At 42.2% G+C, this 26,690-nt stretch overlaps 1 protein-coding gene across 2 annotated transcripts in view; it reads left to right on the top strand.

Annotated features, from left to right (window-relative positions):
• The first annotated feature begins 16,553 nt into the window (after nt 1-16,553).
• Nucleotides 16,554-26,690, top strand: part of LOC121270931 (tissue-type plasminogen activator-like) — a 31,465-nt gene continuing 21,328 nt past the window's right edge. For both annotated transcript variants that reach the window (XM_041176554.1, XM_041176553.1), the window contains exons 1-2: nt 16,554-16,750; nt 23,351-23,446. In XM_041176554.1, coding sequence (XP_041032488.1) covers nt 23,393-23,446 — 54 coding nt within the window. In that variant the 5' untranslated portion in view covers nt 16,554-16,750; nt 23,351-23,392. The remainder of the gene's footprint in view (nt 16,751-23,350; nt 23,447-26,690) is intronic.

Genomic DNA, 26,690 nt, shown 5'->3' with positions numbered 1-26,690 from the left:
TTGGGAGGTAATTGTCACTGAATGCTTAATACATTCTTGTAAAATTCCTTCTGGCTACTATTTTCTTGGTGTAAAATAGGAATGTTTATTGGTCCATTCAATTAGCACACAGATGACCATAATAGGAATATGTAAAGCCTTCAACTGAAAATATCTCCAATGGTAAATTTTTATCTTACAGCTTTCTGATGTTGTGCAATAGATATTGTTGTTTTTGGATTAATGTGTGACAAGCTTTATAATGCTTGGCACACGATATTCATGCTGCTCTTGTCCTAACTGTCACCAAGTTCCAGTAACCCATCAGCCGTGGCTTGCTGACTGACATTGACTCCCAGTTCAGCAATATCTCAATTTTAAAATTCTCATCCTTACTTTCAAATCTCTCCTTGGCCTCACCTCTCCCGATCTATAATCTTCCTCCAGCCCCACAACTCTGCAACCTTCTAATTCTGGCCTCTCGAGCAGCCTCATTTATAATTGCCATTCATGGCCATACCTTCAGCTGCCTAGGCCCAATACTCTGGAACTCCTTCCCTAAACCTTTTCGTCTCTCAGTTCTCTTTTAAAGTATTCCTTGAAACCTACTTCTTTGACCAAGCTTTTGGTCATCAGCTGTAATGTCTGTTTACATGTCTGCAACTGGTGTGGTTTGAGGAAGAAATGCTGTCTCCTTACAGATATTACACATTCATATGTTCTGTACGTGTAATAAAGGAGTAAATAATGGCAAGTAAGTGGAAAACATTAACTGAATCAGTGTGTCCCAACCTTACAAATAGGGTGAGCTTTGCAGTCATACTTCTCTGCATCATTAAAACTCTGAATTAATTTCAACCTTGTACTCTCTCAAATATTGAGTTGAGAAATATAACGCACATTACTGCCACTGATCACACTTTCTCATCATATTAGTTATTTTTGTACAATGTCTGCATATAATCTTCAGTCAGCCCAGGTATTGTACAATCTAATGGGATAGATTTCTTTTGTGCTTTAGGAAAAGTAAACATATTTTTAAAATATGGAATTACAACTTTCTGCACATCATACACAAGAAAATGATTCATCACTCAATTGAAACACCGCACCCAATTTGTCTTTACAACTGAACACTCATTTTCATTTTGATGAAATCTTACCACACCTTGGTTGATTAGGCTGAGTTCTGTCTGCAATATAATCAGGAGTTCTGACTGCACACTGCAACTGATAGATGCTGGTCTTGCACATATTACTGTAGCTTTACTATGGTCTTTTGTGGACTATGGTTAGTTACTTACTTACTAATCTCCAAATAGACCCTTTCTTTTCTAGGTAGACTGTGTGTCTGTAGGCTGCTTCTATTATGATTCACAAGACAATTGAAAAGTATTTATTCTCAGCTATTTTCTGAAGCCGAAAATATCAAATAACATGGAAGTTATTCAAGTGACAAAATTGTAATAACAGCTTACAGTTATGTAGCACTTTTAGAGTAATAAAACATTTCAAAGCACTTAAAATTATTACAGACTTAAAAGTAAATGGTAAAAGCTTTGAAAGCAGAGAGAATTTTAGGTTCTGAGTTCCAGACAGTCAGCTGAAGCTTTACCATTGATGAGGTGGCAGCACACTAGGGTGGGATACGCAGGAGGGCTGGATCTAAGGGCTGACGGATTTGGTTGTGATAGGACAAAGCTGGAAACCAAGTTGCAACACAAAGTCCTAGAAGATTTTAGAAGCAAGGAAAGGATTTTGAATTCAGTGCATCTGGACACAGGGTGGTCATGGTGGATAGAAGGTGATAGGTGAGCAAAAATTATTCTAGGACAAGATGTGACTGATGAGTTTTGGACAATTTATATTGTTAGGTTGCAGGTCAGGAGACCATTAAAAAGAACATTAGAGAAATTGAATCTTGGGGCCATGAAAATATGAATAAAGATTTTGGTGTCGTGGGGGTGGGGAAGAATGAAGGTAACATTACAGACCGGATACAGTATCAGGGTTGAAGTTCAGCTCAGGATCAAAGAAGAAATATAGACTATGCTCATTTGGTTTAGGCAAAGCAAACAGCTGGGAGGAGGTATAGAGTTGGGCACAAGAGTTTCAATAGGAGCGAAAGAAGATCAATTTTGTTTTCTTAATGTTCAACTGGAAAATGTTCTAGTTCCGTAACGACTAAAACTGAAGTGGCTGTCAAATCGAATGTGGTGGTAGCGAAGTAGGGCTAGGTGTCATTCAACTGTAACATATTAAGGTTTTTGCCTCTTTGACCTAGAGGGATTTTGTTTTAATTTATATTTTGTTACTGATATAAACTAACATTCAGATTACAAATAGTTAACTCTCAGGGGTACCCTAGGATGTTGATAAAGATAATTAGATGCATTACCAGATTGAACAGCCAACAAAATTGTGTACCATTGTAGATAACATTAGCTTTAAGACAACATGGAGGCATGAAGCACATTACCAAAGCAGTTTGCATATCAAATAAAAGAATAATTTCCATTTAAAGTGCCCAGTAGAGGATTTCACTAAACTGAGAATGTAGTTACCATGAGCCATACATTGAGAAATGCCTCATTTAAGTTACTAATTTTGATTGGCAGCCCAGCAAGCCAACCCTTAATAATCAATGATGAAGGAGTGGGTAGAAGTCAGGTACTCTCTCGAGAATGCAGTGTAGGCCAGACTGACTGAAATGATGAGAGTCCAAAAGAGATCTCACTTACTAATTAGCCAGGGCGCAGCTGAGATATGAACATATAAAGCTTGTAAGAGAAAAGTTTAGTGATAGTTAATTGGTCTGCCTGAAATTGCTGGTCTTCAGGTGCAAAGAGTTGTCCACAACTGATTATTGTAGGCTGGTACAATCCAAAGTCCAGGACTACGTGCTGAGGGATGCACACAAGATTGGGGCAGCCACAGCAAAGGTACCATGGGGAAGGGCCACCATCTAAGGTCATTCCGCCTTAGTACACCAAGATGCTGGAAACTAGGGGGGAAAAAACCTTTGGGATGTATGCTTGACATATAGTGAATGTTATAAATATTAATGTAATTGTAAATGTAGCGAGTAACATATAGTATTGGAAAAAACTGATTTGGTTTGCACTTTATGTAATGTCAACTTCATATGGCCATTTCATATACTTACAAATTTTATGAATAAAGTATATTTTTGGAAAAAAAGTTATCATAGTTCTGTAGGGGTAATAAGTACAGAAAGTAATTAGACAACTGGACAGATATGTGGAAGGGTATATAGGTACACAGTAGACCGGAACTTGATGTAAGGATGACACAAGACTGAGGTGTTAGGACCACAAGACCATAAGGTGTACGAGAAGTAGGCCATTCAGCCCATCAAGTCTGCTCCACCATTCAATGAGATCATAGCGGATCTGATAATCCTCAGCTCCACTTTCCTGCCTTTTCCCCATAACCCTTGATTTCCTTCCTAATTAAAAACCTGTTTATTTCAGCCTTGAACATACTTAATGACCCAGCCTCTACAGCCCTCTGCAGTAAAGAATCCTACAGATTCACTACCCTCTGAGGGAAGAAATTCCTCCTCATCTCTGTTTTAAATGGGAGACCCCTTACTCTGAGATTATGCCCTCTGGTCTTAGACTCTCCTGCAAAGGGAAACAACCTCTAAGCATCTACCCTGTCAAGCCCCCTAAGAATCTTATAATGTTTCAATAAGGTCACCTCTCATTCTTCTAAACTCCAATGAGTACAGGCCCATCTTACTCAACCTCTCCTCCATACCTGGGATCAACCGAGTGAACCTTCTCTGGACTGCCTCCAATGCCAGTATACCTTTCCTTAGATAAGGGGACCAAACTGTTCACAGTATTCCAGGGTATGGTCTAACTAGTGCCTTGTATAAGACTTCCTTATTTTTATACTCTATTTCCTTTTAAATAAAGGCCAACATTTCAGTTGCCTTCCCTATTACCTTCTGAACTTGTATGTTAGCTTTTTGTGATTCATGCACGAGAACCCCCAAATCCTTCATTTAAATAATATGGAGCTCCTCTATTCTTTCTGCCAAAGTATATATCCTCACATTTTCCCACATTATATTCCATCTGTCAAATTTTTGCCCACTCACTTAATCTAGCTATGTCCCTCTGTAGACTCTTGTGTCATCCTCACCACTTGCCTTCCGACCTACTTTTGTGTATTCCACAAACTTGGTAATAATACATTCACTTCCCTCATCCAAGTCATTAATATATATTGTAAATAATTGTGGCCCCTAGCACTGATCTCTGTGGCACTAGTTACAGGCTGCCATCCTGAAAATGCCCCCCTTAAACTAACTCTGTCTTCTATTCGTTAGCCAATCCTCTAACCATGCGAATATACTACCCCCAACACCACAGGCTCTTATCTTATTAAGTAGCCTTATGTGCAGTACCTTATCGAATGCCTTTTGGAAATCCAAATATATTACATCTACTGGTTCCCCCTTAACTATCCTGTTTGTTATCTCCTCAAAGAATTCAGATAAATTTGTCAGGCATGATTTAAAAACATTTAATTCAAGCTTAATTCAGAATCTGCTCAAGAGACAGAGAGGAGATTTGAGCAGTTTAGCTGCACAAAGAGACATAACCACGATAATGCATGTAAAGTAGAGACTTGTTTAGCGTTACAGAGAGATAATTGCTGCGAATGGGGACCTATTTGCATTCACAAGGGACAGGGTCACTGTAATGTAGGTGCAGAAGGAACTTCATTAGCTTTACAAAGGAAGCATTTATTACAACCAGAGACTAGTCTAGTCTCCTAATAAGGCATCAATACTGTAATTGTCTAGTACTGTTTGCGTAACAGACTGGATACCTGAGTAACAAGCACAACTGTAAAGTGTATAAGGATGTAAAGCAAACTTTGTTCATTGAACAGTCTCTCCTGAGCTGTATTGCCATACGCATACAGGTAGAATAAAGTCTTTAATAAACCAAAAAAACTGCAGATGCTGGAAATCCAAAACAAAAACAGAATTACCTGGAAAAACTCAGCAGGTCTGGCAGTATCGGCTGAGAAGAAAAGAGTTTTCTTCTCCGCCGATGCTGCCAGACCTGCTGAGTTTTTCCAGGTAATTCTGTTTTTGTTTAGAATAAAGTCTTTGTCTTGTTGGGAGAACCCTGAAACCTCTCTGGTGGGAAGCGATCAAGGAAAACATCAAAAGGTTTTCATCCTCAAAGGCGTCCAGAAAGCTAGAAGGGAACAGAGGGAAATGTCCCAACTCCAGAAAGACATGCAGAACCTGCTCCGGCTGCAGTCAATGGGGTTTGATGTCAAGGAGGAACTCCAAGAGGTGAAGAGCCAGCAAGCCTCGCTCTTTGCCTCGGAGGCCTCCATGATCATCTTCCAGTCCAGAGTCCGCTCCGTGGAGCAGGATGAGACGTGCTCACATTTCTTCTTCCAAAAGGTACACACAGAGAGCTCTGTGATCAGCAGCCTGAAGGAAGAAGATGGCTCAGTAAGGTCATCGCAGTCCGACATTTTGAGGATCAGCAAATCCTTTTATGCTGGGTTGTATGACGTGAAGCCCACAGACAGCGTGGCTTCCCTGTCCTTCCTGTCCTCTATCACGGAGGTCTTAGACAACAGTACACGAGAGAGCCTGAACAAACCGCTAACTCCTGACGAACTGACTAAGGCCCTTGAGTCCTTCGAGAAGAGTAAGACTCCCAGAAGCGATGGCTTCACGGCTGAGTTGTATTCGGCTCTGTGGGACTGGATCGGCCCAGACCTGCTAGAAGTGTACAAGAGTATGCTCCTGGCCGGCAGCATGTCCGAATCCATTAGGAAAGGCATCATCACCCTCATCTACAAGCACAAGGGAGAAAGGGAGGAAATTAGAAGTTGGCGACACATTTCACTGTTGAATGTGGACTATAAGATTCTGTCCAAAGTCATCGCCAATCGGGTCAAGTCCACTCTGGAATTGGTGATCCACCCTGACCAGACCTGTGCTGTGCCCGGCAGGAAGATCTCTGACAGCCTTGCGCTACTCAGGGATACGATTGCCTATGTGCAGGACAGGGGTGTGGACACTTGCCTCATCAGCCTGGATCAGGAGAAGGCCTTTGACAGAATATCACACACTTACATGGTAGATGTGCTCTCCAAAATGGGGTTTGGAGAGGGAATCCACAACTGGATCCAACTGCTCAACACTAACATCAGTAGCACAGTCTCAAACAATGGGTGGGAATCAGATAGTTTTCCTTTTAGAGCTGGAGGCAGGCAGGGCTGCCCTCTCTGCCCTGTCCTGTTTGTGTGTTGCATAAAACCTTTTGCTGTGTCCATCAGGAAGGATCTGGGCATAAGAAGAGTGACGATCCCAGGCAGTGAAGGCACACAGGTCAAAGCCTCCCTGTACGTGGATGATGTCGCCGTCTTCTGCTCGGATCTGCTGTCAATGCGCAGACTGATCCACATCTGTGACCAGTTTGAACTAGCCTCAGGAGCCAAGGTAAATTGTGGGAAGAGCGAGGCCATGTTCTTTTAGAACTGGGCTGACCAATCCTTTGTCTCCTTCACCGTCCGGGCTGACAGCCTGAAGGTGCTGGGGATATGGTTTGGAGGGACCAGGGCATGCGTTTGAAACTGGAAGAAGCAAGTGTCTATGGTACAAAGAAAACTGGGCATGTGGGAGCGACTCTTCCTCTCCACTGCGGGTAAGAACCTGGTCATCAGGCATAAAACACTCTTGGTATTGCTGTACATGGCGAAGGTCTGGCCCTTTGCAGACTCCTACGTGATGGCAATTGCCTGAGCCATCTTTCACTTTATCTGGAGGGCAAAAATGGATCGTGTCCACAGGCATGTGATGTACAAGCCTCTAGATAAGGGGGGAAAGAAACGTGCCCAACATCACCCTCATCTCGAAGGCCACCTTTGAGTGCGCCTGCATCAAGCTGTGCATAGACCCTCAGGACGCAAACACCAAGTGCCACTACGTGATGAGGTTCTACCTGTGCCCGGTGTTGTGAAGGAAGGGTCTGGCCACACTGCCGCAGAACACTCCAAGTAGTTGGACCATGCCATGCCACCTGCCCCTCGTGGAAAATTTTTGCAGAGAAACACCTTTGACCACAAGTCCATCAGGCAGTGGTCGGTACATAACATCTTCGAGGCCCTGTGGGAAAAGGAGATGGTGGATCCTGTTGGATAGTTCCCTGAGCAGACTGTCAAAGTCATTTGGCAGAATGCCTCATCGCCAGAACTCTCCAACAAGCACCAAGATATAGCTTGGCTGGTGGTGAGAAAGGCCCTCCCCGTCAGATCCTTCCAACAAGCCAGGAGTCTCACCCCCCTCTACAGATTGCCCTCGAGGTGGCTGTGGTGGGGACGAGACTGTTGTCCACCACCTTTTGGATTATGCCTTTGCAAAGAAGGTCTTGAGAGAGATGCAGTGGTTTTTGTCGAGGTTCACCCTGAGCAGTTCTGTGACACCAGACTCTGTGCTCAACGGACTGTTCCCAGGGACACACACAGAGACAAACATCAACTGCAGCTGGAGGATCATCAACTCAGTGAAAGACACTCTTTAGTCTGCCCAAAACTTGTTGGTCTTCCGGTACAAAGCGTTGTCCCCGACCAAGTGTTGCAGACTGGCACATTCCAAGGTCCAGGACTACGTACTGAGGGACGCGCTAAAGCTTGGGGCAGCTGCCACAAAGGCGCAATGGGGAAAGGTCGCTGTCTAAGACCTTTCTGCCATAGTGCACCGAGGGGCTGGGAATTGTATAGACCCCTCGGGCTGTACGGGTCACAATGGGTTTTGCATTGAATACTAATTGTATTTTAATTGTATTGAAGCACCTCAGAGTGCAACATGATGTATGTTGATAATTCCAATACCATTGCACTGTCTGACTGTCTGTAATGACCATATTGAAATGATTGTAATATTCATTGGTTGTATTGAAACACCTCGTGATCAATGTGTAAAAGTTGAATCTGATTGCACTTTTTGTGATGGCGATTTAGAATTGTTTTGTAATGTTCTTCCAGATATTTTATGAATGAAGTATATTTTTCAAAAAAAAAGTCTTTGTCTTGGTGGCGCCGCAAGGGCACAAATGGGGAAAAGTCGCTGTCTAAGACCTTTCAGCCATTGTGCACCAAGGGGCTCAGAATTGTATAGACCCCCTCGGGTTGTAAGACTCACAATGAATGTATGTAGTGAAAACTAAATGTATCATAATTGTATTGAAGCACCTCAGAGTGCAACATGATATATGTTGATAACTTGAATACCATTGCACTGTCTGACTGTCTGTAATGACCATGTTGAAATGTCTGTAATGTTCATTGATTGTATTAAAGCACCTCATAATCCATGTGGGAAACATGAATCTGTTTGCACTCTTTGTGATGGCCATTTTGAAATGTTCTTTCAGATATTTTATGAATAAAGTACATTTTTCAAAAAAAAATTATTTGTCTTGTTGGCCTTTTAACTGTCTCCGTATCTAGTGTTGCATGATACACTACCACAGTTCATAGTTTGCTAAATTATGAGCTTGTTTTTTGAAAAAGGATGGCAGCTTTTAAGAGAAACTGAAAGCCTCCTTTGCAAGTGTTTACAGTGATAGTCAGCACTGGAGCAAGAACAAAGAGTTACAGGGAGGTGGGTTTCATAGATCAGATGAACCTTGCTATTGGAGCGGAGAAATAATCTGTGGATTATCTGATTGTTTGAGATGACGAAGTCAATAAGCTTCTAACAATTAGCAGAATGTGGATGGAAGGAGCAGAAAGAGTATGTTGGAGGAGGTAGTTGACCATTGAGAACAGAAGTTTAAGATTGTCTTCTCCTGAATGGTTATGGAGTAGCTGGAGGATAATCACATGAATTTTTTCCACAAAAAAAAACCTGCAAAAAGCAAACTTTTGAATATTTAATGGAAATTGACTAAGACTTACTTTTTAACACCAAAATAATCAAAATAACAACTGCAGTGCTACTCGCAACCAAAAGTCAGCATCAAACACATGAAACACTGCATGCAACAAATACCACAACCACAAAGTACAGGGTACTGGAGATGACAGAAGCATGAATAATTTTCAGCAGCAGAACTGAGAGAGGGTAGGAACCGAGGCTGGGTGAAGATAGGCACAGTTAACCAAGTGAAAGTTCACAGATCTGGTGATGGACAGGATGTGGAGTTTCATGCTCAACTCAGGATTGAACACTAAGTACTGTTCTAATATTACTTTAAGCTCTGAAAATGTAAGAAAACAAAATCAGTAACACAGATTCAAAATGATATGTGTAAATACAACTGTAATAACACATGATTGAGAGCTGCCATCATTAGATCACTTTCAAACACCTTCAAAGGACATCTTTCAAGGTGATGCTTACATTTGCTGCTGACTTTAACATGTACTTACTGTTGAATTTGATTGCTCTGTCAAATTATTACCATTCTTTCAGCTCTTGTGGAGTAATAATTCCAGACTGCAGCAACATGTACAATATGATTTATGGGTGATTCAGGTTTTTAAAGTACTACTTATTTACTGCTGGGAGCATTGGCTGCCTCACTTGGGGTTCTTTGGAGGAGCAAGAAGAAGTATTCTATTTCCTGAGAATAGCAGGTGAAGGACAGCCAGCCAGACTGAGCAAGCATGGTTGAAGGTGGCTCATTCTGTGAGTGGTTGCAGTGTTGTGAGGAGGTTGTGGGTTCAGTGCCACAAACAATTCAGTGATCTTCTTGCATCTGGCAAGGTGAGTACAATGTGACACCAGATCTGAAGCCTCCAGGTCTGTAGTCACTGGCATACACAACAGCTGAGCAGCCTGAGGGTATATAATGTTCCTGAATGTGGGATAACTGTGCAGGAGCACTGTAGAGGCATGAGCCAAGCTAATAACTTGAGCACTATTGTGGTGGAGGGAACACTGAAGATCATCATCTCATGTGATTGTACTGATGGGAGAGATGAGGGAAGGCAGTCTCATCTCAGCCTTCTCACTTTTGACCTTGCAGAAGCAAAGAGCACACAACACAAGAGCCCCAAGTTGCCATTTTAACTTCTATGGAGGAGCTGGCCCCCAAAATGGCTATGCTGGCATCTCATCAAGGAGTGGGCAATGGGATACTGTCCAAGACGGGATGTGATGATCTCAAAAACCCAAAGGCGAGTAGTGAATATCAATGGACTTGTAATCCAGAGGCCCAGGCTAATGCTCTGGCGTCCAAATTCCATCACAGCAGCTGGTGCAATTTAAATTCAATTAATAAAAAAATCTGGAATTAAAAGCTAGTCTTGACCTCAAAACTATTGCTGATTGTCGTAAAAACCCATCTGATTCACTCATGCCCTTTAGGGATGGAAAAGTCTAAAAGGAATGAAACTGAATAGGCCACCTGACATCGACCTAAGCACCGGAAACAACACCGGCAAATCCAACCCTGTCAACCCTACAAAGTCCTCCTTACTAACATCTGAGGGCTCATGCCTAAATTAGGAGAGCTGTCTCACAGACTAATCAAGCAACAGCCTGACATAGTCATCCTCACGGGATCATAGTTTACAGACAATGGCCCAAAACTTCCAATATCTTGCTGGGGGTGAGGGGGCGGTTGGTGGGCATTGATTGTACCCAAGAGGAACTGCAGAAGATGCACTGTGGGACTCCCCAGAAGTCCCCAGGTAAGGACCGCATGGCAATTATCCGGGAAGTTTAAACTTCCAATGGGCAATTACCCTGCACCGGGAACCATCTGACACTCCGATTTAAATCGGAGACTTCAGATCGTTCTGACTCTCTTGGCAGAATAGTTACCCAAGAAAAGTTAAAAAAGAATTAAAACCACTTCTACCTCAGGGGTTGCTATTGTACTGACCACCATTCTCCCCCACCCGAACCCTCATTGAACCAGCAGACTACAACACCCGTACATTCACTGGACACCCTGACACCCAATGACCCCTACACCCCAACCTCCAGCTATCCCCGACTACCCCCAATCCCCAACTACATTCTCCACCCACTGACCAACCTTCCAATCCTCTGATTATCCCCCTCCACCCCCCACCAACTGACCACCTGATTCCCCAACCCATCCTACCCCAATTCCCCAAATGACCACCCAATTCCCCCTGACCTATCCTATCCCCCCCGCCTGACCACCTGACTCCCGCAACATGTCCTAACCCCATTACTAACCACCTGACCCCACCCAAGACATCCTATCCCAACCACCTGACCGCCCCCCCCCCCCAACCTATCCTCCCCTCCCCGCTACCGACTGACCACCCGGCCCCTTAACCCAACCCACCTCCCCAACTCATTCTACACTCTGGACCCATCCTACCCCCACATCCTATCCTGCTGACCCATTCTACACCTCCCCCATCCTCCTACCTGAACCTATTCTACCCAATCCCCCTCTCCACCCCCACCCCACCCTCCACCGTCATTCTACCCACTTATTTTATACACTTACCTTCTCCAAGTGGCTAGGACCTTTAAACCCACCTGCTTTATGGCATCTAGTGCCGTAAAAAGGGGCATGGTTTCACTTCCCCCAATGCTGCTGCCCTGCACTGAAGGCCTTGGGAACCCACTGCACTGCACTTTTCTCACCAGGCCCAAGTTGGAGAGTTGGGCAAGAAATGTGCAGTTCCCAACTAAGGTACGTAAAAAGGAGCAGAGTGGCAATCCAACTACTCCTCCTGATATGTTCTGTCCCGCCAACAAGACAGACCCATCAGAGGTGGCAGCACAACAGCATAGTCAGGAGGCAGTTGCCCTGGGAGTCCTCAACATTGACTCCAGACCCCATGAAGTCTCATGGCATCAGGTCAAACATGGGCAAGGAAGTCTCCTGTTGATTACCACGTACCCGCCTCCCTCAGCTGATGAATCAGTATTCCTCCACATTGAACACCAATTGGAAGAATCACTGAGGGTGGCAAGGACACAGAATGTACTCTGGGTGGGGGACTTCAACATCTATCACCAAGAGTGGCTTTGTAGCACCACTACCAACTGAGCTGGCCAAGTCCTAAAGGACATAGTTGCTAGACTGAGTTTGCAGCAGAAAGGGAACCAACAAGGAAATGCCTACTTGACCTCATCCTCACCAATCTGCCTTTGCCAGATGCACCTCTCCATGAAACTATTGGTAGGAATGACCACTGCACAGTGCTTGTGGAGGCAAAGTGCCGCCTTTACATTGAGGATACCCTCCAACATGTTGTGTGGCACTATCACTGTGCTTGATGGGTTAGATTTCGAATAGATGTAGCAAATCAAAGCTGGGCATTCATGAATTGCTGTGGGCCATCAGCAGCAGCAGAATTGTATACAACCACAATCTGTAACTTCACAGCCCTGCCTATTCCCTCCCAACACCCCACTCTACCATTACCATCAAGCAGGGGATCAACCCTGGTTCAGTGAAGAGTGCAGGAGGGCATGCGAGGAGCAGCACCACGCATACTTGAGAAAGAGTTATCAACTTGGTGAAGCTGCAACACAGGGCTTCTAGCATGCCAAAGAGTGGAAGCAGAATACAATGGACAGAGCTAAGTGATCCCACAATCAACAATTTGATCTAAGCTCTGCTGTCCCATCACATTCAGTTGCAAATGGTGGTGGACAATTAAACAACTAACTGTAAGAGACGGCTCCACAAATAACTCCATCCTCAATAATAGGGGAGCCCAGCACGTCAGTGCAAAAGATAAGGCTGGAACATTTGCAACCATCTTAAGCCAGAAGTGCTAGGCGGATGATCCATCACAGTCTCCTCCTGAGGTTCCCAGCATCACGTACCCTTGGTACAAGGGTACTTTGGTCTTCAGCCAATTTGATTCACTCCACATGACATCAAGAAATGGCTCAAGGCACTGGATAAAGCAAAGGCTATGGATTCTGAAAACATTCCGGCAATAGAACAGAAGACTTGTGCTCCAGAACTAGCCACAGCCCTAGCCAAGCTGTTCCACTTGCATCTACCCGGCTATGTGGAAAATTGCCCAGGTATGTCCTGTACACAAAAAGCAGGACAAATCTAAGCCGGCCAATTACCACCCCATCAGTCTACTCTTGACCATCAGGAAAGTAATTGAAGGGGTCATCAACTGTGCTTTCGAGTGACATTTACTCAGCAATAACCTACTCACTGATGCTCAGCTTGGGTTCCACCAGGGCCACTCAGGAACTGACCTCAAACATAGGCAAAAGAGATGAACTCCAATGGTGAGGTGAAAGTGACTGCCCTTGATATCAAGGCAGCATTTGACTGAGTGTGGCATCAAGGCACACAGCAAAACTGGAGTCAATGGGAATCAGAGGAAAACTCTCCACTTGTTGGAGTCATACCTAGCACAAAGGAAGATGGTTGTGATTGTTGGAGGTCAATCATCTCAGTTCCAGGACATTGCAAAGTTGCAAAAAAATGTTTTGGATTGGGCAAGAGTGGGTTTTAGTAAAATAAGGTAGGTTGGGAACAGTTACTTGTGGGAAAATCTACAGAGGAGCAGTGGGGGGTGTTCAAAAAAGAAATGTGGAGGGTACAGGCTCAACACATTCCCTCGAAGGTGATAGGAAGGAGTAACAAGCCCAGAGAACCATGGATGGCCAGAGATATTCAGGTTACGATGAGAAGGAAAAGAGAGGCTTTTAGCTGGTACAAGGGAAGCAAATCAGGAGAGGTATTAGTGGAGTACAGAAAGTGCAGGGTGGAGCTTAAGAAAGCAATTAGGAGAGCAAAGAGGGGATATGAGAAAGCTCTGGCTGGTAAAAGTAGGGAAAATCCCAAGATATTCATAAGTATATCAATGGGAAGAGGATAACCAGGGAAAGAGTAGGGCCCATAAGGGACCAAGGGGGCAATCTATGGGTGGAGCCAGAGGACATCGCTGGAGTGTTGAATGAATACTTCACATCCAACTTTACCTAAGAGAATGAGGATGAAGGTATCGAACGTGGAGAGAGAGACTGCGAGGTTCTTAAACAAATTGATATAGGGAGTGACAAGTTATTGGAGGTGTTGGCAGGCTTAAAAGTGGACAAATCTCCAGGTCCGGATGATTTGTGTCCCAGACTGCTGAGGGAGGCAAGGGAGGAGATCGCAGGAGCTCTGACCCAAATTTTTAATTCCTCTCTGGCCACGGGGGAGGTGCCAGAGGACTGGAGAACAGCTAACAGCTAAACCTATTTAAGAAGGTTTGTAGAGATAAGCCAGGGAACTACAGGCCAGTGAGTCTCACGTCAGTGGTAGGGAAACTATTGGAGAAAGTTCTGAAGGAGAGTATCTATCTCCACTTGGAGAGGCAAGGTTTGATCAGGAATAGTCAGCATGGCTTTGTCAGAGGGAGGTCATGCCAACAAATTTGATTGATTTTTTTGAGGAGGTGATCAGTTATGTAGGTGAGGGAAGTGCAGTTGATGTAGTTTATATGGATTTCAGCAAAGCCTATGACAAGGTCCCACATGGGAGACTTATAAAGAAGGCAAATGCACATGGGATACAGGGTAATTTGATAAGGCGGATTCAAAATTGGCTTAGTTGTAGGAAGCAGAGGGTGATGACTGGAAGCCAGTGTCCAGTGGCACACCACAGGGATCTGTGCTCGATCCCCTGTTATTTATTTATATAAATGACATAGATGGCTATGTGGGGGGTAGGATTAGTAAGTTTGTGGATGACATAAAGATTGGCCGGGTGGTTAACAGTGAAGTTGAGTGTCTTGGGCTACAGGAAGATGTAGACGGGATGGTCAAATGGGCAGATAAGTGGCAGATGGACTTTAACCCTGAAAAGTGTGAGGTGATACACTTTGGAAGAAGTAATTTGACAAGAAAGTATTCAATGAATGGCATGACACTCGGAAGTTCTGAGGAACAAAGGGACCTTGGTGTGTGTGTCCATAGATCTCAGAGGGGCATGTTAGTGGGGTGGTGAAAAAGGCATACAGGACACTTGCCTTTATCAATCAAGGTATAGATTACAAAAGTAGGGAGGTCATGTTGGAGTTCAAAGAACCTTGGTGAGGCCACAGCTGGAGTACTGGTCGCTACATTATTGGAAGGATGTGATTGCACTGGAGAGGGTGCGGAGGAGATTCACCAGGATGTTGCCTGGGATGAAACATTTAAGTTATGAGAGGTTGGATAGACTTGGGTTGTTTTCGTTGGAGCAGAGAAGACTGAGGAGCGACCTGATCGAAGTGTACAAGATTATGAGGGGCATGAACAAGATGGATAGGGAGCCGCTGTTCCTTTTAGTTGGAGGGTCAGTTACAAGGGGGCATAAGTTCAAGGTGAGGAGCAGGAGGTTTGGTGGGGGGGGGGAGTGTGAGGAAAAACTTTTTTACCCAGAGGGTGGTGATAGTCTGGAATGCACTGCCTGGGAGACCGGTGAAGGTTGCCTCACATCCTTTAAAAAGTACCTGGCCCATAGCCTTGAATGTTATGACGTGCCAAGTGCTGATAAATGGGATTAGGCAGGTGTTTCTCACGTGTTGGTTCAAGCTCGAGGGGCCGAAGGGCCTCTTCTGCACTGTGATTGTGTGTGATTCTGTGATTACTGCTGGAGTTCCTCAGGGTAGTGTCCTAGGCCCAACCATCATTAGTTGCTTCATCAATGATTTTCCCTCATCGGAAGGTTATAAGTGGGGACGTTCACTGATGATTGCACAATGTTGAGCACCATTCTCCACTCCACATATACTGAAGCAGTTCATGTCCAAATGCAGTATTTCTGAACAACATTCAGGCTTGGGTTGTTAAGTGGCAGGTAACATTCGTGCCACACAAATGCCAGGCAATGACCTTCTCAAAAATCATAAACTGGTTGATAAATAGCTTGTTTACATCAACAATTAATCATCTGCCATATTCCGGCAGGTTGATGGGTCCTGCTTGTTAACCTTGTGACCAAAATAGCTGCATGTCAGTGACAAGATTCTGTCCCATCACTTGGCAGCGTGAAATTCCAGACCCTGCCCCTGCTGCCTGCCTCCATTGCCACCCCAAACCAGCCTTAAAAATTCTGCCCAATAGATCACACAGTTTGATAGACAGAAAGCTGTATATATAGATGGCTAGGGAGACGTAAAAATACTATAATAGAATGCAGATGTGACTCAGTTGGTAGCACTGAAGCCTCGAAATCATAATATTGTGGGTTCAAATCCCATTCCACGGCTTAAGCATAAAAAGTAAAGCCGACACTCCAGTGCGATACTGGGGAGCACTGCACTGTTGGAGGTGCCATCTTTCAGGTGCCTGCTCAGGTGGGTGTAAGAGATCCCATGACACTATTTTGAAGAAGGGCAAGGGAATTATCCCCTAGCTCATATCTATCCCTTAATCAACATCACAAAAAGAGCAGATTATCTAGCCATTTACCACATTCATAAATGTTGGCGGAATAGGAATGTTAATCTGTGATGTGGACACAATCAAAGCAGAAAGCCTGATTTCTCGAGAGAACTATTTTTTTGTTGATTTGTATTCCCAAAATCAGCTGGTTTCGGCATGTGATGTGTCGGGAAATGAAAAGGCAGACCGATACCAGTCCTCCGCTTTCCTGGGGGCTGGGATTCCCCACCAAGTAGGCGAAGTCGGTGGTGAGCTGTCGTTCACTTCCGCCACTGAGTCTTTATAACGTATGGGAGACTCGGCAAATCACAGCAAAGCTCGGCCAGGAGGACAGATCGAGGTCAGCAACAAACAGGAACAAGCGTCCTCCTTTGTCAGGTTTGATCTTTCACTGTCACGCTTTAAGTTTGAAAATATATCGTAGTAGGCAATAGATTAACGATCGTTCGTTATTTGTACAAAATATCTTAGCGGTGTATATTTCAGCGCAATAAGATTACCCCGATGCCAAGAAAACATGACCATACATCCGAAAATAGATGGTTACATGTGATGCGCTCACTTACTGACCAAGGATAGACAAGAGTTGCTTTAAACAGCTGTTGGGATTACAAAAAACTGGCGATTGGGTTTGGACTGCTGCAATGTTAGAACTATTGCCTGTGTGAGGGACAAGGCAGGTTCAAAGCTGGAGTCTGAGTTGCGACTGTTCGCAACATGTTCCATGATTTAGTCGACTAATAATTCATATTTGGTGCAATAATTTGAACTAAATCACCCAAATAACACAGGAAAGTAAAAGTTAATTCCAATAACTTGATTTATCAGTTTTAATTTAATTTGAATTCAGTGATTTTGAACTAAGAGTAGACTGTACCTAAAAGAAAGTCACAAGGACGGGTTCAATAATGAAACTGTGATGATGTAACTGTCTCCAAGACGTATCTCGCTTTTTTCTTCCTTTTCGTGGCATTTAAGAAGCTTGACCTTCTATTTGTATGCTAACAATGCCCAACTGCATCTACCCGCCAGCTCCTCCAACTCAATGACCACCTCTTATCAAGAGCACGTCTCACATCAAGTCACGAGTGAACAAAATCAAAGAATAACAATCTTGGGGAATTTATTTCAGGTTGGAAATCGATTTCAAATCATAAAGTATCTGCTTGGCTGAGTACAACCGCTCTCACTCCAGTCAGAAACCCATTTGTCAGGTGTGCTGTCTTGGTGAAGTGTTAAACAATACCTTTTTCTGCTGGTTTAGGTCAATGTAAAAATATTCCATGCTCTTATTCAAAGAGCAGGGAGTTTTTCTGGTGTCCTTGCCAACATTCATCTTTAACCAACATGGTATATATATATATATAATATATATATCTCAATATATCTATATATTTATATTGTGTATATAATAAAAATAAAATACTGTAGATGCTGGAAATCTGAAATAAAAACAGAAAATGCTGGAAAAATTCAGCAGGTCTCTGACAGCACTGTGGAGAGAGAAACAGAGCTAATGTTTCGAGTCTGTATGAGCCGTCTTCAGAGCTAAAGAGAAGTAGAAATTTGATGAAATTTATACTGTTTAAGAGGCGGGGGTTGGGGGGGTGGAGCAGGTGAAGCTGGATAGAAGGTCAGTGATAGGTTGGGGTTAAGGAGAGATTGAAAAAGATGTCATGGACGAAAAAACAAAGGGAGTGTTAATGGTAGTGGTAAGGGCTAAAGGAGGAGCTGTTTGTGCGACCTTACTTTTCAATTGGTTGCTAAATTTATCAACATTTCAAGAGATTTTTTGTGACATACCTTGAGATATCCAGACAGTGGTTAGACTAATGATCCGGAGGCCTACACTAATGATCTGGAAATATTAATTCAGATCCCAATATGTTAGCTGGGGATTATAAATTCAATTAATTAAATAAAAACTGGAATAAACAACTAGTATCAGTACAAATAACAACAGAGGGACCTGGAGGTTCATGTGCATTAAACTTAGAAGGAAGGAAGACATATTGAGTGAGTAATTAGCAAAGCATATAGCATCTTGAGCTTCATAAATATAGGTATTGAGTAAAAAATTCGGAAGTTATGCTGAACCCTTATAGAGTTCTGGCTAGACTAGAACAGGGCTGTCCAACCTACAGCCCATGGGCCACAATCCACCCTGCTATGACTCTCCATCTAGCTTGCAGACTCTGTTCAAAATATGGGCAAGTGGAAAAGACAGTTCCGAACGGAGCTGCTCTTCCAATCTTAGGCCGTTTCTCTCCTGCATTTGCTGCTCTCTCTTGCTGTCTAAACTTGAGAGCTCCTGGGGGGAGTAAGTAAGTCTGTGTGAGTGAGTCAGTCTGTGTGTGTGTACACACATGCATGTATGTGTGCGTGTGCGTGCGCGCATGTAAGAGAGCAAGAACCTTAATACTGAGCTGGCCACACACAAACCCTTCCCCTTCTCCTCCTCCCTCTCCAAAAACCTATCCACAAAGCAAACTGGAAGAGGAGGAAAACACCAGGCTGAAAGGCAACCCACTTCCAACTCCCACTTTCATATGAATTTTGCTGAGGCCAGCTGGAATGTTGGCCATGAAAGACAAACACAAATCCAACTCCCCGCCCCTGGTCCCCACTCCTTCCCTGGTGACCATGACTTGGGGCCTTGCCTGTCTCTCTAGTTCTGCTTCTTAAGCAAAAAGGCAACAAAGGTTTAGTTAGTTAACTCTGCTACTTAGCATTTTTCAATGTTCATTTTTATTAAATACTTTTTTTCAACTTTTCAATTTATTGCTTTGACATTGATTTTTAAAAAAATCATGTTTAATGTTGTGCCAAACTTTTTCTTCCCATAATGTTCTCATCGGCCCTTTCAGTGGGATAAAAAAAATGAAATGTGGCCCCTCAAGTGAAAAGGTTGGACACCCCTGGGCTAAATATTGCGCTCAGTTCTGGTGACCACACTTTAGGAAGAATGTGAAGGTTTTTGAGAGATTGCAGAGGAGATTTACCAGAATGGTTTGAGGAGTGAGGGATTTTAGCTCCTTGGTTAGGTTGGAAAAGGTTGTTCTCCTTGGTGGAAGGGAGATTTGACAGAGTTGTAAAAGATTAAGACAGGTTTAGATAAGGTAGACAAAGAAAAGTTGTTCCCAATAGCTGATGGTACAAAGTCTAGGGACGCAGATTTAAGGTCTTGGGCGAGAGGCGCAAGAAGGATATGAGGAAGAACATTTTTACACAAGTGTAAAAGTTGCTGACTATGAAGTTGGTGGAAGTGGAGATGATTATTGATTTCAAAAGGAAACTGGTTGGACACTGGAGAGAAATAAATTGTGCCGTAATGACTCTATCACTCTATGGTGACCATGAAACTAATGGATTGTCTTAAAAAACATGTGATTTACTAATGCCCTTTAGGGAAGGTAATCCACTATCCTTACCCAGTCTGGCCTCTTTGTGACTTCAGACCCAGCAAAGTAGCTGACTCTGAAATGGTCCAACAAGCTACTCAGTGGCACTTCAAAAGTAACTAGGGATGAGCAATAAGTGCATCCACATCCCACGAATGAATAAGAAAAATTCTGAGTTTGTTTATAAATGCAAGCTCTCTCTTTAAGCGAAAGGACTTAAAATGCAAATGTACCTCAGTCAGCACCACAAGTAATGTGAACTGATGATCCAGAAGAACTCATACTGGGAACCCTGAGTTAATAGAATCATATGAGAGTTATATTTTTCTCCTTCCATTCTGGTCAGACAAATGTGCTTAGGCATTTCACCCAATTGCTTATAGCTTCAAGTTGCTGATGATCAAAAAGCTACACTAAAATATTGACTGAATTACACGCATTGTATTCACTTAGTTGTGAAATCTTATTTAAAAATACACTTTCTGTAAATTATTTCTTTGCAGAAATCAGTCCCAATGATTTTGTCTTGTTTCACGTTATTGGTGAAAACATAAAACTAAGCTTTGCTGCTAACTCTTTCAAAATACATAATATATGTAAAGCCAAGTCTATTTCCAGTATTTTAAAGAAACATTCCTATCCTCTGTATTTCTTGTCTACTACTTTCATAACCACTATTTTGAATATCTGTTTGACTGTTTTTGAAAGCTGCAAAGAACTAAAGGTTTAATTTTTGAGTAAGCTTCTCCTTTGCCTGCGCCCCCCCCCCCCATTTTAGAAGTATTTAACAGTATAATAACCAACCAGAGAATTGAGAAAATTGCTTGTTCCTTGGTTTTGTCCAATGTGGGTTGCCCTTTGGCAGTGGTATGAGAGTGGTCCAGGGTAACTCAGCGCATCCAGAGGCAGGATTTTTCAGTCAGCATGCAGGGGCAGACCTGACACGCTCACGTGTAAATTGATGCACAATGACGTTGGGCATGCATCCCGATGTCATTGCACTGTCTTGCGATGTTTCGTTCAGCAGGTGCATGCCAGAGTCAGCTGCACACCGAAGTCAGCTTAGCTCCCGCCCGTATTTAAATGGCCTATTGAGGAAGTGAATAATGTCATTGTTAATGCTGCCCGTCCAACCTTAAGGTTGGTGGGCAGGCGAAAAGCCCAAACGGCCTTCACGTTTTTTAGGAAACCTCATCCACGAGTGGGATGAGGTTTCCTAAATTTTTATTAATAAAATGAAAAATTTTTCCTAACTATAAAAACATGTCCCATCTCATGTGACACAGTCACATGATAAAATAAATTGTATTTAAAAATTTCAATAGCGATTCAATCTCATTGAGGCAGCTCTCCATGCCTCAGGGAGATTGAAGTGCCCTTTCATGCGATGCGCAAAAGAGCGCTGACCCCGACTCTCTCTCTTCCCCTCCGCCCGCTCAGGTAGTGCTGAGTGCTATGGCTTGCTTCGTATGCAGTGCGGGCCTTAATTGGCCCGCCCATGTAAAGTGACAACGCAGAGCTGATCGAGCGTGGCGACTGGCTTTGCGACCGCCTGCTCCCGCCAAGCCTGCCTGAAAAATTCAGGCCGAGGTCTTCAATTCCTCTCAATATGGAGAAGATATTCTTTTCTCACAGGGTTATGCACGGGAAATTATGAACTTTTACATATAGAACTACTATAGTACAATAGGTATTACAAAAGTCATAAGATTTGTGGCTGAGAAAATGCTGTTATAATTTGTATTCTAAAGTGGTTTACATTCTTTTTATTCAAAAGGCTCAGTTCTTATCACACAGAAATTACATTAATTCGAAAGATGGCTGAGAACAAACTTCAAAGGGAAAAAAAATCCTGAATGATACTTTCTTTCACCAAAGGTCAAATAGATATTCTAAGAAATCTCTGCAGTATAAAGAATTGAGGATATTGCTAAAAATTGGATCATAAACTTTAGTCATTTGCTAAGAATGTTGATACAAGACTCTTTTCACCTCTGAATTCTGAAATAAAAACATAATTTACAATATATATGCTGTTTTTGTAATGTTACATTTATAGGTTGTGTTTTTTTATTATAAAGGACCGTTAAACCATCAAACTTACATAATAGAATTCTCCAATTTAGATAATCGACACAGAATGGAACATTATGAAAGTTAAACCGAGAATTATTTCATACCTTGGGGCATAACTCTTTTTGAAGTTAACAACTTTCCATGGTAATTTTCACATTTTTACTGTGATACCTTGGCTTCTGTGATAGTTCTCCCAGTGTCCTGCTAACATTTGCCCCCAGTCAACAGCTAAACACAGGTATGTTTCATCACTGCTTGTGAGACCTTGCTGTTATTGGCTCCCATGTTACCTACATTACAACAGCAACTACACTTCAAAAGCTCTTAATTGGCTGTAAAGTGCTTTAGGACACCCTGAGGTTTTGAAAGGTACTATGTAAATGCACATCTGTTTTTCCTTTCAACATCTGAAATGATTAAATTCTATCCCAAAGAAGAAAATGTCCCTATGACACTTAGAACAATATTTACCAGCATTTTTATACACCAAACGATATATTATTCACATTTATTGAATATAAAAACTGTTTAGCTTTGGAGATAAAGCAGTTTACCAATGATAATGCTTCAAGTTTAGGATTTTGGTTGAATGTTTTTACTATTAGTGGACAGTCACTGTATCATCTTGGTACTTTGTATTTGGGGAGAAATCAAAATTCTACCTTTTTATCCAAAAGGCTCAGTTCTTATCAGAAGTCTTTTGGAAATCTTGGAATGTGTACACTGTTTTCAATAATATTTCCACATAAATGTTTTAAAGGCTTATTTGATTATTTTCATTAAGTTATTGCAAGCTGGTGGCAACTATCTATCTATCTAGGGATAAGTAACCAATACTAGACTTACCAGCAAAACCCACATCCCAAGAATGATTTTTCTAAAAAGTGGTATTCTATGGAAAAGTGCAGAACACCAGCAAGTCCCGGGAACAAAATGTATTGTAAAGTAAAACTTAAAAAATAAATAAAATGATAGAATTTACCTTCCCTTCTATTTCAGCAATTGCCCTTAAAAACTACAAGCCTGTTAATTAACAAAGCTTGAAACTGTTTTATTTACATTGGTGAAATAGAAGTAAAGATGACCATGAACTCACTCAACAGTTAATTATACATTTATTAACTGGTAGGAGGAGTAGTAACACTAACACTTCATGGTAAACTTATCAATCCTTAAAATTCCTGCTGTCAGGAATATTCAGTTTGCAGTTTATACAAATAAGCAACTTTTAATAGGTTTGAAAATTTAACCTTTCTTTAAAAAAGACCTGCAAAAATACTGTTGAAACAATACAGATTGTTCTTAATTTTCCTCCCTGCGCCAACTGGCCAGAAAATTAAAGAAAACCCTGGGGGAATATTTCTCATCTCATCTATTATCTGTGCAGCAGGAGATTTTTAAAGAGAGAATTAGTCAGCGACATATAATGCAAAAAATATTTAGTGTGCCATATCAATGAGGTGCAGTTGGTTCTAAGTTCGCTTGCCTCCTTTCTTTGCAGAAATACTTCAAGAAAGTAAGTTCCCAAAGAAACAGAAAAACAATGAAGTTCCTGCTTTTGATTTTACTGTCATCATTCAGCATTTGCATTGAGATGGTAAGAGATTGCAATCAAAATAGTTTAAACAAAGATTTGATAAAAAGAAAAGCTCCAAGTAATTATGTTCTTCCCAAAGAGTTGTCTTTTTTGCAATGATTTTTCCCAAATTAATCAGTATCGTTAGTTCCCTTCATCAAGAAAGAAACATTGCTCTCACTTCTGCTTCTGGCTGTTGGTAGGACTTATGGGAACAGAAAAGCTAATGATTAATGTCAAGAAATGTCCATTAATAGTCAATTGCATCAAATGTGTCACAACAAAGCATTGGATTTCTATTCCTTACATGGTGTTGTCGGCTTTAAAACATTCTAAGTTCCAACTATGACTATGCACAAGATGATGACATCAATATCAGCCTCACCTATGTTTGCACTTCCTCTGAGAGATAAATTAGCAAATTTCAAATCAAGCTCCTTATTTAGATGTTTGTATCTTGTTATAACCCTCTGATTCATGTAGCTGAATCCATAGACAAATGCTTTGTCTGGTCAAAGCTCAGACTCACAGAATGGTTACAGCACAGGAGGCGGCCTTTTGGCCTGTTGTGTTTGTGCTGGCTCTCAAAAGGAGCAATTCACCTAGCTATAAAAAGAAATCAGATTTTCACAATCACAATATAACAACATATAAAGAAGCTGAAGAGCATTCATCCAGTCAGAAAGATCATAAAACCACTCCCTTCATAGCATCCAGCTGCTTCTTAAATAACTTTAGAGTCTTTGCTTCCATTACTCTATCGGGGAGTTTATTCAATATGCTGATTACTCTTTGTGGGAAGCAGAATTTCCTAAGTAGCCTTCTCGAGTTTGAACCTGTAATCCCCTCGTTGGGCTCCTGCAGTTTAACGGCCCAGAATTTTCTCAAAGCAGCTCCTTCCCCACTGCCATAACATTGCCTGAAGGAATTCTCAGCCAAAGTAATAATTGGGTCAATGTTTGTATATCCATAACAATCCTATATTCATGTTGCTTTCCAGACTGAAAGTTTATTCAATTTTTTCTCATAATCCATTAGCCCTGCCACTGGAGTAGCCTTGTGGCTCTTCTCTGCATTGCCTCCAGTGTTTGACTGACTGTTTATCTTGTTTCTTGATGACTAGAACTGGATGCAATATTCAGCGTATGGTCTGACTATAGCATTGTAAAGTTTGAGCACTACCTCCTCCTTGGCTATGTAGTTCAATGTTCTGTTGACTTTGTTGATTGCTGTTCTGCATTAGTTTGATATGTTTAGCGTTGAGTCTTCTGGGGCCCTTTGTATTAGCCATATCATCACTATTCATGAAATATGTAACTTTAATCACATATGGCTACCTTCAGGCCCAGGTGATGCCTGGAGCCTGTGTCTGTCCAGGAGGCATTTCCTTCTTTTTGCATTCCTCTACATTTTTCAGCATTAAATTTGTCCATAATTGTTCTGCTCACTTGCCCAATGTATTCTGTAATTTCTGTGTTGCCTTTTCAGATTATTTTTGCTCATTCTAGTTTGGTATTATCTGCAAATGTGACCACTGTACAATTGATTTCTGAATCCAAGATGTTTATGTAAAATATAAAGGTTAGAAATAAAGAACATAAATGACCAGAATTTTCCATGTTTTCCTACCTAATTATCCTCAGACCACACATCTCCCATGCGGAAGAAATAAACTAATAGCCCATTGTCAGATGCCGTGTTTTTTTGTCCTTGGAGCATGGGGTAGTGCACTTGAGATAAAATGCCCTCTCTGATTTCTCCTTTCTTGCGGGAAGGCACCAGTGTTCCATCCATGCAATGCAGTTGAATTCAGGGAAATAATAGAGGGATCTCAGATATTTGCTCCTCGACCCTGAATCCGTGGGCATTAATATTTCAATATGCAGCATCCTTATTATAGCTTTCCAACATTTTTTTTAAAAATCAGTTGCTTATGTAACATGGACAGATAACAAACCCTATGCTTCAGAGATTCCAAACCATATAGGTTGAGTTTCTGATTACCTGATACAGAGGGTTCAGTTCCTCCCCAAAGATACACACCATATTTAACTACATCCAGTTTTCTTGGAGATGGACAGATTTAGGGACACCTAATTGTGAGATAGGCCACTGGTTTAACCAGGGAAACTTATTAGCACACAGCCCTTAGTAAGCTTTCTGCTGCTCATCCACCCTGTTGTTTAGACATTGTATTCCAGGACTATCTGGAGCTGGGCAGGAACAATCGAAGTCCCCAATAAAAATCTATCATGTCAGGTCTCATTAATGAAACAGGCTGGTATGCTAATCTTGAACAAGGCTCTCGGGTACCATGAATGTTCCTAGCTCAAATACTAGTCTCCAAGTCTGTCACACACAGTTGACGCTTTTGTGCTAACTTGGCTGGAGAGAGACATTTCCTTTCCAAAGTAGTATAGTCAATGGGCAGTCATTAGAAAACTGACCAGCACAGTTTAAGCCTTGTTAGATAGAAAATGTGATTCGTACCTCATCAGTGGCAAGGTGAGGAGCTTGACTCACATAAAAAGGTTGGGTCCATATCCACCATCCTCCTGCATGCATGCTGTACTCCACCTGGTCAAGTTGCAGAGCTTCAGCAGCTGTTTCTGTTTCTAATCTAATTACAAGGCATTGTACCCAAGATATATGAACATATCTTCCCCTATCCAACCCTCAGGCAACATGTGCTAGCAGCTGCTATTCCACGCCTTTCAAATTTTCTCATCATTTACCTGATGGACAGCTATCCTCGCTGTTGTGCAATGATCTATGCAGAACAACTTTCGACATTACAGCCACCTTAGCATTCTTCAAGATGCTATTTTGAAATGTTCTATCCAGCATTCTGATGAGTGTTGAGTGTTTGGAATGACAAGTAGCTCAGCATAATGCTCTAGCTTCTCACATAGTTGAAGTTAGTTAGAATTTTCTGCTGTGGGTCAGGCCCTTATGATATTCATCCTTAACTGATACTTGGTATCTCAATTTTGAATTAAAAGGCAGAGTAGTTTATTTTCCCCACATTTCTGATTGCTAATACTTTGCCTCCAGATCTATGAAGCATTCAGGCAGTTTCTACATGTCTCCCTGTTATTATTTTCCCCTTTCTCTGTTAAAGGACTTTACCCCAAGTTGCATATGATTTTCGCATGGCAGTCACCCTCTGATATTTTGCCCAGTAGTCATTATTCACCGCTAAATTTTGATGGGGACTATTGGCAGATTATTCAACTATGAGATCTACCACATCTATCCTCACTAG

This window comes from Carcharodon carcharias, chromosome 28 (genome assembly GCF_017639515.1).
Source record: "Carcharodon carcharias isolate sCarCar2 chromosome 28, sCarCar2.pri, whole genome shotgun sequence".
In the NCBI taxonomy this organism is placed as follows: domain Eukaryota; kingdom Metazoa; phylum Chordata; class Chondrichthyes; order Lamniformes; family Lamnidae; genus Carcharodon; species Carcharodon carcharias.
The sequence above is the reverse complement of the archived record's forward strand: the minus strand, read 5'-3'. Positions and strand labels throughout refer to the sequence as shown.